Source organism: Rhinopithecus bieti, unplaced genomic scaffold (genome assembly GCF_001698545.2).
Source record: "Rhinopithecus bieti isolate Rb0 unplaced genomic scaffold, ASM169854v2 scaffold_425, whole genome shotgun sequence".
Taxonomy (NCBI): Eukaryota; Metazoa; Chordata; class Mammalia; order Primates; family Cercopithecidae; genus Rhinopithecus; species Rhinopithecus bieti.
Window position 1 is genome coordinate 3,761,163 of NW_016803361.1, and position 12,692 is coordinate 3,773,854.

Genomic DNA, 12,692 nt, shown 5'->3' on the forward strand with positions numbered 1-12,692 from the left:
GCACTATTCACAATAGCAAAGACTTGGAACCAACCCAAATGTCTATCAGTGATAGACTGGATTAAGAAAATGTGGCTCATATACACCATGGAATACTATGCAGTCATAAAAAAGGATGAGTTCATGTCCTTTGTAGTGACGTGGATGAAGCTGGAAACCATCATTCTGAGCAAACTGTCACAAGGACAGAAAACCAAACACTGCATGTTCTGACTCATAGGTGGGAACTGAACAATGAGAACACTGGACTAGGATGGGGAACATCACACACTGGGGTCTGTTGTGGCGGGGGGGGGAGCATTAGAAGATATACCTAATGTAAATGATGAGTTAATGGGTGCAGCACACCAACATGGCACATGTATACATATGTAACAAAACTGCATGTTGTGCACATGTACCCTAGAACTTAAAGTATAATAATAAAAAATTTTTTAAAATGTATTTTGAGAAAATTTTTTAAAATGTATTTTGAGGGAGAAGTTTCATTCTACACAGGTACTTTTTGTATACCCATTATGTACACCTGTTATGTGCACCTGTTTTGTGCAAGGAATAGACAACATTATGTACAAGGAATAGACAAGTTAATTTCACTGTCCCTAAAAACTTATAATTTATCTGTCAGTGGAGACAGCTTGTGATATCTGGGAGACTGTAACAGTGCTTAACTTGGTCTAAACCAGGGCTTCTCATCCTTGGCACTCTTGACATTTTGGGTCAGATAATTCTTTGTCATCAGGGGTTATCCCATGCATCATATGATATCTCTTTCCTCTACCAGATGTCAGTAACAACCCTCCCTCTTCCAGTTGTGACAATCAAAAGTGTCTCCAGACATTAGACATTGCCAGATGTGTGGGGCAGAGTGGACATTGCCCATCATTGAGACCATCTGGTTTAAACAGAGAGCTGTGGCAATATGGGGACTGGCAGGGCCAACTTGGTTTGCAAAGTTGAATGGGAGCCATTCTGACTTCATGGAAGGTAAAGTATTTACCTGGGCCTTGGAGGAGAGTAGGCTTTTTTGTTTGCATAGTAGAGGCTGAGAGAAGGCCACCTGCATGGTGGGAACACTATGTACAAAGGCACAGAAAAAGCAGCAGAGAGGCCAGAATGTCCAGGGAATGACGAATAGCCTTTTACAGTATAGGATTTTCAGGTGTGCTAGTAGTTAAGGCTGGGAAGATAAGATTGAGCTAAATCATGAGCAGTATTGAGTGCTATCATAGGGGGACTGGCTTTTATTTCCATAGATAGTGGAAAACCACCAAAGGTTTTTGAGTAAGGCAGTCACATGGGCCTCAGTTTCATCATTTATAAAATAATTAAACGTGAAGGTCCTTGCCAGCTCTGAATTTTGTGACGATGTTAATTGTGTGGCTGTGATCTGATCTGTTTTTTGTAGTGAAAGAATTTTTGTGTCAGTAGGAGAAAGAATATAGGTCACAGAACCTTGAGTGAGTTAGACAAAGTAAGTGGAAACAAAAGGGAGGGGACAGATTTCAGGGGATAGTTTGGAGTGAAAAACCAATGTAATTGAGCGACTGATTGTGGTGATGTGAGTAGGGTGGGAGGATGGCCAGCAGTGCTGAGGATCTATCCTAGATAACCAGAAGACTGAGGAACCCATTCACTGAGAGAACAGCCACAGGGGTAAAGGCAGGGGTGATATTAAGCAAACAGTATTGTCCTGAGAGATCTGGATGAGAACATCTATCTGGTCTTCTAGTTCAGAAGTTGTAAAACTAATGACTTTGATTTTGGGTATGTTGAATTTAAGATACCCAAGGAACATATGTGTCAGAATATCCACAGGACTATTGGAAATGTGAGTTTAGCAGTCAGCAGAGAATTTCATGCTGGGGTTGGAAATGTGGGGGACTAACTAGGTTGTGATACTTTTTAGTCTATATTTGTCAGTATGTATTCAACAGGTAATACAAAGGCATGGTTCTGATACTAAGAAATAGGTGACAAGTGGCACTGGGGCTTCAAATCTTAAATGACTTCTGTGTGTGTGCAGATTTAGAAAGCAACACTGTTACGGAAAGCAACACTGGTACAGAATGCATACTTGTAAGCAACAAATTAGATTTACATATAGCAGGCAGGCATGGTGGCTCATGCCTGTAATTCCAGCACTTTGGGAGCTGAGGCGGGTGGATCACCTGAGGTCAGGAGTTTAAGACCAGCCTGGCCAACATGGTGAAACCCTGTCTCTACTAAAATACAAAATTAGCTGGGCATGGTGGTGTGCACCTGTAATCCCAGCTACTCAGGAGGCTGAGGCAGGAGAATCGCTTGAACCTGGGAGGCAGAGGTTGCAGTGAGCCGAGATCATGCCACTGCACTCCAGCCTGGGTGACAGAGTGAGACCCTGTCTCAAAAAAAAAACCGAAAAAAAAAAATTACATATGGCAATATAATGGCTCTTCAAGATGAATCCTAGCACTTGGTAAAACTGAAAGAAACTATGAGACAATGCACTAGCATTTAAAACATTTTAAATAATCCTGAATGCCTAATATCTTTTTTTGTACAATTCACAAAGTTATATACACTCACAAGGTTGTGTAGCCACCACTATTGAATTCCAGAACATTTTCATCACCCTAAAAAGAAACCTTATATTCACTCCCTACTCATTTCCCATTAGCAGTCACTCCTCATTCTCTTCTCTCCCTACCCCTGACAACTATTCATCCCCTCTCTCCAGTGGATTTGCCTATTCCGGACATTTTGTATAAATGAAATCATACAATATGTGGTGTTTTACGTCTGGCTTCTTTTATTTAGCAAAATGTTTTCAAGGTTCATCCATCTCATGGTATGAGTATTTCATTCCCTTTTGTGGCTGAGTAACATTCCATCGTATGACCAACCATGCTGTATTTTGTTTATCCATTTATCAGCTGATGAACATTTCAGTGGTTTTCCCTTTTGGGGTATTATGCACAGTGCTGCTGTGAACATGTACACATTTTTCTATGTACATAGGTTTTGTTGTTGTTGTTGTTGTTGTTGTTGTTTGTTTTTTGAGATGGGGTTTCGCTCTTGTCACTCAGGCTGGAGTGCCATGGCATGATCTCGGCTCACTGCACCCTCTGCCTCCCAGGTTCAAGCGATTCTCCTGCCTCAGCCTCCTGAGTAGCTGGGATTACAGGCACCTGCCACCATGCCTGGCTAATTTTTGTATTTTAGTAGAGACGGGGTTTCACCATGTTGGCCAGGCTGGTCTCAAACTCCTGACCTCAAGTGATCCACCCTCCTCGGCCTCCCAAAATGTTGGGATTACAGGCGTGAGCCACCACGCCCATTCCAATTTTTGGATCTCTTGGTATATACCTTGGAGTGAAATTGCAGGCACAATGGCATTTTCACAAATTAAAAACAATACATTCAAAACAAGAAGAATCCTCATTTTATAATAATACATATATACAAAAATTATACATAACACATTAGAATGGTTGCCCATGGCAGAGAGTGGGAATGACAGTAAGTATGAAGATAAAAGGGAATAAATAAATAAAGCAAAAGAGAGGCTTTGCCATGATAACGTGGGATGAGCTGGGGAATATGATTAATTCAGCCTCTGCCCTTGAGGTTCAAGAAAAAAATATAGGACCTTTTCACTGGAGGTACAATAAAATTGAACTTTCCCAATCCCAAACCTGTCACAAGGAACCTTAGGGCTTCTTGGATAATTTTAGAAAAGGCCACAGAACCGGGCGCAGTGGCTCACGCCTGTAATCCCAGCACTTTGGGAAGCTGAGGAGGGTGGATCATGAGGTCAAGAGATCAAGACCATCCTGGCCAACATGGTGAAACCCATCTCGACTAAAAATACAAAAATTAGCTGGGCACGGTGGCACGTGCCTGTAGTCCCAGCTAGTCAGGAGGCTGAGGCAGGAGAATTGCTCGAATATCAAGACCATCCTGGCCAACATAGTAAAACCCATCTCGACTAAAAATACAAAAATTAGCTGGGCACAGTGGCACGTGCCTATAGTCCCAGCTAGTCAGGAGGCTGAGGCAGGAGAATTGCTTGAACCCAGGAGGCAGAGGTTGCAGTGAGCTGAGATCGAGGCACTGCACTCCAGCCTGGCAACACAGCAAGACTCTGTCTCAAAAAGAAAAAAAAAGAAAAGAAAAGAAAAAAGAAAAGAAAAGAAAAAGAAAAGTCCACAGAATAGATCTTATGATGATCCACAGAATTCCTTAAATTAATTTTATTAAAGGATTTTTTCCTAATTATTAAAATAACACATTCCCATTATGGGGAATTAGAAAATACAGAAAAATACATGTGAGAAAATGATATCTGTAGTAATTCTACCCCGTATATAACTACAGATAGTGTTTTGGGTTTCTAATTTCTTATTTAGTTTTAATTTAGTGTCTAATTTGTACCTTTTGGTGCAGTCTTGTCATTTTGTATCTTTGTTTAAAATAATGCTTTGAAGATGAAAGAATGCTTAAGATGTTTCAAAGAGTAGTCATAGCAATGGTGTATTAGCAATGTCATAGCTTTCTAGAAGGCAACCAAAACTGAAATTCCCTTTTTTCTCTTGGTATTGTATTATAGGAAGAAGCTGCGAAGATCCTGCTGGCTGAGTTCAACCTGGGCTGTGACGTGCAACACACTGAACACGTATATAGGGTTTACGTCACAACTTTTCTGGGTTTCGGAGGCAACTTTGCCCGGCAGCGCTACGAAGACCTTGTTCTGAATGAAACTCTTAACAAAAACAGGTACATTTGACATGGGATCTGAGTTTCTGAAATATAATGTCAGGCTGCAGATATTAGGGAGAAATATTCACATCCTCCTAAGATAGGTAAGTCCCTGCTTCCTCCTTCTTTCTGACTACCCCTGCCAATGGGGTAGCATCTCTTAAAGACCTCTATTAGCAGTCCCACTCTGGGTGAGGGTACGTTCTGATCTTTGTTATTAGGACTAATAAAGTACAGTAGCTTATTGTGATCTCTTGCTGTTTCCCATATTCAGACCTGACATCATGGGAAAAGGGAGATGAATTAAATTGCCAATTATGTACAATATATAGTGTAGCTGCCAGCAGTTCCTTCTGCAGGGAAGTGTTTAAGACATGTTTGTTGAATTACAGTGCAGTTGCATCTTTAGTGGGAGTTCAGTTCTGTAGTATGTCTAAAAGATAAAAAGCAAGCGTAGTTAAAATTTGGTCTCTCATCAAATTCAGAATAGTTAATTTTTCCTTTAGCATTGGACAGATCACAGATTCTTCATCTGAGTACCAGATGAAGTAGTTAGACCATAATGTGGTGGGATTTCTTGTTTAAGTATGTACAATTATTTATTTTATCATTATGCACATTGAAGGAAAGCATAAGAGAAAGCAGAGTTCTTTCCATGATAAAATTTACACAAAATTTTGGAATGAAAACCGGTGTAATTGGGTGATTGTTTGTGGTGGTGTAGGTAGGGCAGGGAGGATGGTCAGCAGTGCTGAGGGTCTAGCCTAGGTAACCAGAAGGATGAGAAACCCAATCACTGAGAGAAGGACCACAGGTGAAAGGGCAGGGCTGATACTAAGCAAACAACACACTTACCTATGTATACTTAACCATTTAGCTAGGAACACTAGCTTGAAGAGGTACTGGTATATCCCGTTTGTAATGATTTATCCACAGCAATCAATTATCTTATATTTACAGCATGTTGAAGAAAATATTGTCCCATAAGGCTTTTTTGTTTTTGTAAGTCTTAGTCTCTAGGAGTTTCAAGGTGCTTTGGGTGAATCCTGGTGCCTTGGATGAATCCTGGTGCCTTGGATGATTGACAAATGCATTAAAATCAAGTGGTGTGTTTGTGTTCTGACAGTACTCCTAAATCTATACAAACATTGCTTGGGTTGAGGTGCTCAGATGTCTCCTGCTGGCACTATGATGTTTGAAGATCATTTGCTGTGAAAGTGTCACACCAGTTTTGGTTTTTCTTCTTCATTAGCTGCTGTGCTTCCTTTTCCATTTTCTTCTTTTATTGTTCTACTGCTTTCTTTTCTGTCTGCTGTTTTCTGCTGCCTCCGTACTACTTCTTGCTAGACTGCATCTTCTTCTTCCCATGCATTGGTATTTTCTTGCCAAGTAGCTAAGTCACCTACTTCAGGTGATTGATGAGTAAAAGGCATATCTTGCATAGCTGCCAGTCTACTAACCTGTTGCCTGAGATGGCAAAATGATCATTTTGTCTTCTCAATAACAATTTTCTGAGTTTTCCTTACAGTTGGTGTCACATCCTTAAAATAGTCGGTTCCAGTTGTTGTAAAGTGTTCTGTTGTACTGCTTCATTCCATTCTTACCCTCAGTCTTTACTCTTGTGGGTACATTCTCATTCTAAGAAGTCTACTCTTCAACATCTGTTTAGGAACTGATGAATAATTAACTGCAATTGGCAAAGTTATTTGGACCCCAACTTAATTTCTGTCCTTGGACAGATCTTCATACTCATCTTTTTGAGGAATGAGAATATGGTTGCTAGGCAAGTATAAACTCGAAATAACTGGAACTGTGTTACAGCCATGGTGGGAATCAAAGCTTTCCACTCTTCTCCCCACTCAGAGGCTCCAGGCTCTGTAGGTGGCTTCCTGGAGCTGGTGCTGTGCCTGTTCTGTTCCAGCACTGCTCATTCAGAGGCAGGTGTGGAGTCCATCACCATTGCCAGCCATTGCAGATGGACCACTGCCGTGGTCCGCTCTTCAGGAATCTCTCCCCACAGCCCTTCCCACCTCATCCCCTACCAGTTGTATTTTTAAACATTAGAACCACACTCCGCATGATAAGGTTCTTTGCACTTTTAAGAGGTGTGTGGGAATGAAGACCAGATGGAGAACAGCAGATTCACGTCTCCAATTTCACTACACACTAGGAAATACACATGTTGACTAAAACGTCGAACAGAATTGATCACCATATTCCTCTCACTTTTTGTTTGTTTGTTTTTGTCATTGTGGCAGATTGCTGGGTCAGAAGACAGGTCTGAGTCCCGACAATCCATTTCTGGATCCCTGCCTGCCGGTGGGACTCACAGATGTGGTGGAGAGGAACAGCCAAGTCTTGCATGTCCGAGGAAGAGGAGACTGGGTGTCTTGTGGGGCAATGCTGAGCCCCCTGCTGGCTCGCTCCAACACCAGCCAGGCCTCACTCAATGGCATCTATCAATCGCCAATTGACTTCAACAACAGCGAGTTCTACGGCTTCTCTGAGTTTTTTTACTGTACAGAGGATGTGTTGCGCATTGGTGGCCGCTATCATGGGCCAACATTTGCCAAGGCTGCTCAGGTAAATTATTAATGATAAACATGGCTTATGCTGGCAGCAGCCATTTATTGAATGCCTCACTCTGTGCCAGGTGCTGTGCAAAGGGCTTTAAATACAGAATCTCACTTGTTCTTTGCAGGAGCCCTTTGACCCTGATTTTACAGATGAGGAAGTGGACTCAGAGAACTTAAGGATCTAGCTATGCTGTACTGCCTTCTAATTAACTAAATTTAGTTTCCATGGATGTCGTATCACCCAAATTATTACCCAGGTGTAAAATTTTTGTGTTGGCTAATGGCTTTTCTTCAGCTGTCCAATAATCTTATTTAATGTTTATGCCCAAGAAATGTCACCTCCAGTATTTTTCCCCTTGCTAGCTATTCTCTGTTGTAATGTGCTTTTGGAGATGATATCACCCAGAGAGGCAAGTCCATCTTTCTTTTGGTTTGAGGTATTAAGAGGCTAGAGTGGTATGGGTTCCCTGGGAATATCAGATGTTGTAAAAAGCAATGATGATGGAAGTTTGTTTAGATTTAAAATAGAGAAGGAGTAAAAATTTGCTTTGAGCATATATAGGACTTAAGCATCGTATAAGCTTAAATCATTGGTTACCTGGACAGATAAAAGTTTAGCCAGCTTTCTATCATTTTCTGCTTAATTTAGGGCCATCTCTTTGAATTGTTGTGTATCTCTGTGTTTTTCATCAGATAAACTAATGGGAGAATCTGTCCTTATATTTCTTTTTTTTTTTTCTTGAGATGGAGTCTTGCTCTGTAGCCCAGGCTGGAGTGCAGTGGCACGATCTCAGATCACTGAAACCTCTGCCTTCCGGGTTCAAGTGATTCTCCTGCCTCAGCCTCCTGAATAGCTGGGATTACAGATGCCCACCGCCATACCTGGCTAATTTTTGTATTTTTAATAGAGATGGGGTTTTGCCATGTTGGCCAGGCTGGTCTCGAACCCCTGGCCTCAGGTGATCTGCCCACCTTGGCCTCCCAAAGTGCTGAAATTACAGGCGTGAATCACCGCACCCAGCCTCTCCTCATATTTCCCTCCCTCCCTTCCTTCCTTATTCCCTGCCTTCCTTTCTTTCTTTCTTACAATTCTCTAGGGTTCTCTTAGTGTAAGGCTTCCAGCAGAATAATATCTGCAGTATCTGTACCATTCTGTTCCCAAAAGACAGTCCTTAAGAAATATTGTGGGATACCTGGTTTGTATTTGCTCCTTTCTCTCCAGCCTCCAGGAAGACCTTCATGCTCCCTTTTTTTCTGGAGCCCAGAGTTCCCTAACTATCCATGGCCTGACTCTCTTATCTCAAAACTTCTTCAAATTCTATTCCCTTGAACACCAAAAGGCTCAAGTTATTGCTTGCCAACATGGCTAGTGGCTTAATATGTTATCTTTTCCAGGTAAAAGAGCGATTCTGTTCCCTTACCTTTTTAACTTTGACTCAAACGTTATCTTCCCAGAGCCACCTTCTGGGACCACTCTATCCAAAATCTATCCAAAATGACAACGCTCCCCATATTACCTGTTGCCCTTTCCTGCTTTATTTTTCCCTGAGCATTTATGTTATCCAGCGTACTGTGTGTGTGTGTGTGTGTGTGTGTGTGTGTGTGTGTGTGTGTGTGTTTATTGTCTGTCTCCTACCACTAGAATGTAAGCTTCCTGAGGACAGGAATTTTTGTGTTTTATTTACTGCATGATTCCCTGACATCTAGAACAGCACCTGACACATAGGAGACATTCAGTAAATGTTAGTTCACTGAACAAACCAAAAGGAATGATTCTTTTGGTGAGAATTACAACACTGAGGGAGGCCAATGACAGGTTTCTAACCATCCTCTTCCATCTGCTCTCCCTGCTCATGTCAGTCCTATGTGGAGTAGGATGAAACTATCTTTGGCTTTTGATGTTGCTATTTGTTAGTCCTAACCTCATCCCCTCTGAAGCCTAAGAGGCTCAGAAACCACATCAGGCTGGCTTGGTGCTAGACATGGGATGATGGAATAAACAGGGGTATGGCACAGTGTTTAGTGAGTGAATATGCCGTTTCTGTTTTCCTTTGTCAGCTAGTAGCCCACAAGTAACTTTAGAAATGGAACAGCTGTGACTGTGGGGAAGGTAGAGAGTTTGCCTCCAAATTTATGTTGAACTATTTCTGTGGTTGATCCAGGATTACTGTGGCATGGCTTGGTCAGTACTAACTCAGAGATTCAAGAATGGCCTCTTTTCATCACATGCAGATGAGCATCGACTCAAGTAAGTCACTTCCCTTTCCTCCTTAGATGTGGCCTTAAAATCTAGATGGCAGATTGTAATGGAGAGAGAGTGAGCAATAATGCAGATTAGATTTCATGTTGAGGGAGCATTTGATTATTCCAGATTTGATTTTCCAAGGGATAGGGGCCAAAATAATGAGCCTATTATAGCAAAGCCAGAGGAAATCAGTGCTTACCAAACAGAGTTCTCATCAAGTGATTTGACATCAAAAGTGATTTTTTTTTTTTTTTGAGACAGGGTCTCACTTTGTCGCCCAGGCTGGAGTGCAGTGGCACAATCTTAGCTCACTGCAACCTCCACCTCCTAGGTTCCAGTGATTCTCCTGCCTCAGCCCCCCAAGTAGCTGGGACTATAGGCACGTGCCACCATGCTTGGCCAATTTTTGTATTTTTTGTAGAGACAGGGTTTTGCAGGATTGCCAGGCTGGTCTTGAACTCCTGAGCTCAAGTGATCCGCCTGCCTCACCCTCTCAGAGTGCTAGAATTACAGGCATGAGCCACCGGGCCCGGCCAAAAGTGATGATTTTTTTTAAACTTTGTATTATAGATAATATCAAATATATAGAACAGCAGAGAGAATAGCAACATAAACCCTCATGTAACTATCACAGAGCTTCAGCAAATAACATTTTGCCAGTATGGTTCATTGGTCCTTTCATTTTTAAATATTTTAGTTAAAAATTGTTTAACATTGCCGGGCATGGTTCATGCCTGTAATCCTAGCACTTTGGGAGGTTGAGGCGGGTGGATCACCTGAGGTCAGGAGTTCAAGACCAGCCTGGCCAACATGGCAAAACCCCATCTCCTCTAAAAATACAAAAATTAGCTGGGCATGGTGGCAGGTGCCTGTAATTGCAGCTACTTGGGAGGCTGAGGCAGGGAGAATTGCTTGAGCTCAGGAGGTGGAGGTTGTAGTGAGCCGAGATCATGCCACTGTACTCCAGCCTGGGTGACAGAGGGAGACTCTGTCTCAAAAAAATAATAATAATAGAATAAAAAATAAAAATTGTTTAACATAAATAAAACTAGAAGAGTGTAATCAACTCCTGTGAACCTGTCACCCTGCTTTCCTACTAACAGTTATCGGCTCCTGGCCTATCTTTGTTTTTATCTGTTTTCCCACCCACAATCCCCCTCTTACTACAACTGGGTTGTTTCGAAGCAAATCCCAAACATCATATAATTACATCTGTAGATATTTCAATATGCTCTCTGAAGATAGGGACTCTTAAAGAAAAAGAACACAGCCACAGTATCATTACTGCCTTTGAGGTAAACACAAGATAAGCAGGCTGACTTAGAAATAACCCACTTAGAGGTGAGGAAGGTGAAACGGGAGGAGGTAGGTCTTTTAATAACTGGTGGGAATACACAGTGGCTTATTGCAAAGGAAAGTATTAGAATTCTTTTCTCTTTTTTTAAAATTTAATTATTTTTGTCACACAGATACCAGTGTTTTAAATCAGCTTGGATGTACCAAGTCTTACATGAAGGATTCCACTTTCCCTATGACTACCCAAACCTGCGGACAGCCCAGCTGGTGTATGACCGAGAGGTTCAGTGGACGCTGGGAGCCATTCTATATAAAACACGATTCTTACCACTCAGGTAAAGTAAGACTCACTAATCTGGTATCTTGAACTCAGAGGATATCAGTTGATGCCTCAGAATCAGTTTATTTATTTTAACCAGCTTAGAATAGGTCTTAAATGACCTTCCTCCCTACCTCCTCACAAAAACAAACTCCTTTACTTCCACGTGAGCCACTATTACTACCAGGCATGCTCGAACAGAAAGAAGGTTGAGCATTACTGGTCTGGAGTCTGTTACTCAGCTTTGCTGTTTCAGAAATCCAGCTTTATTTGTTTACCCACAACAAATCAGTCTTTAGGACTGAACTCTTACTAATCACTTCCAAGAAACTGACAAGCTAAAATGTCATTCTTGGGTTACCCTGGAAAACACATCTGACAAAAGAACAGGGGTGGGATGTCTAGAGCAATCTTTCATAACGTAGGGAGGCACTCCAGACACTGTGTCATTGACTTAGAAGGCTTTTTGGTGGGTCAGAATTAGAATAAAGGATGTGAGATGTTTTTAGTGGGGCTACTTTCATCAAACTGGTAGCCTGATGCCTTACCTTTATGTACTGCAAGATATTTGGGACAATTTTTAGGTACTCTGTACCCTGGACTATTTCAGAGAAACTCAGATGAATTTTGTATCTTTGATGTCTATTCCTCTAAACTCAATACCATCAGAAGCCAGGCAGGTGATAGCAGTGAGGGAAGTGGGCTAGGTGGGGGTTGCCCACAACTGGAGCGTGTACCCCGGTTAACAGGCTGGTTACTGTCACGCACAAGCACCGTCCCAGCATTTGCCAGTTCTCATCTGTGCAGAAAAGGCATACATCCATATTTTTTATGAAGTCTTTCAGTTTAGAGATTCACATTCTAGAAGAACACTGCAGGTCAAACCAGACAGAACTAGATGTGGGATCTGGACCACTGAAGAGTGGATTCTGTTCTAGCGAGGTGGACCATTGCACTTGGTTTTCATGTTGCCTTATTTTTGTCATACAGTTGATCAGGTAACAGCTTTATCTAGATATATCCTAGATCCTAGGGAAAACATAGTTCCTTTATTTTTAATTTTTTTTTTTTTTTTTTTTTTTTTTTTTTTTTTTTTTGAGACAGGGTCTTGCTCTGTCGCCCAGGCTGTGTGTGGTGGCAGTGCTGTGTTCATAGCTCATTGCAACCTTGAACTCCTGGGCTCAAGTGATTCTCCCGCCTCAGCCTTCTGAGGAACTGGGAGTACAGGTGCTCGCCACCATGCCCAGCTAATTTTTAAATTTTTCTTTTGCAGACATGGGGTCTTGTTATGTTGACCAGGCTGGTTTTGAACTCCTGGCTTCAAGCAATTCTCCTGGCCTGGCCTCCCAAAGTACTTTGACTATAGGCATGTGCCACTGCACTTGGCTGCATACCAACTTTTAAAAAAGGATTTAGACACACTCTGATTTCTTTATTGGATTCAGGGGATCCCCTATTCTCATTAGTACTGTATTTATAACCATATTTTAAGACTTATGTTACAGGTGACCAATCT

At 41.8% G+C, this 12,692-nt stretch overlaps 1 protein-coding gene across 2 annotated transcripts in view; it reads left to right on the forward strand.

Annotated features, from left to right (window-relative positions):
• The window catches only part of ENTPD7 (ectonucleoside triphosphate diphosphohydrolase 7), a 57,384-nt gene that overhangs the window by 37,591 nt on the left and 7,101 nt on the right, over positions 1 to 12,692 (forward strand). For both annotated transcript variants that reach the window (XM_017880675.1, XM_017880669.1), the window contains 4 exons: positions 4,592 to 4,758; positions 6,999 to 7,323; positions 9,479 to 9,564; positions 11,031 to 11,192. In XM_017880675.1, coding sequence (XP_017736164.1) covers positions 4,592 to 4,758; positions 6,999 to 7,323; positions 9,479 to 9,564; positions 11,031 to 11,192 — 740 coding nt within the window. The remainder of the gene's footprint in view (positions 1 to 4,591; positions 4,759 to 6,998; positions 7,324 to 9,478; positions 9,565 to 11,030; positions 11,193 to 12,692) is intronic.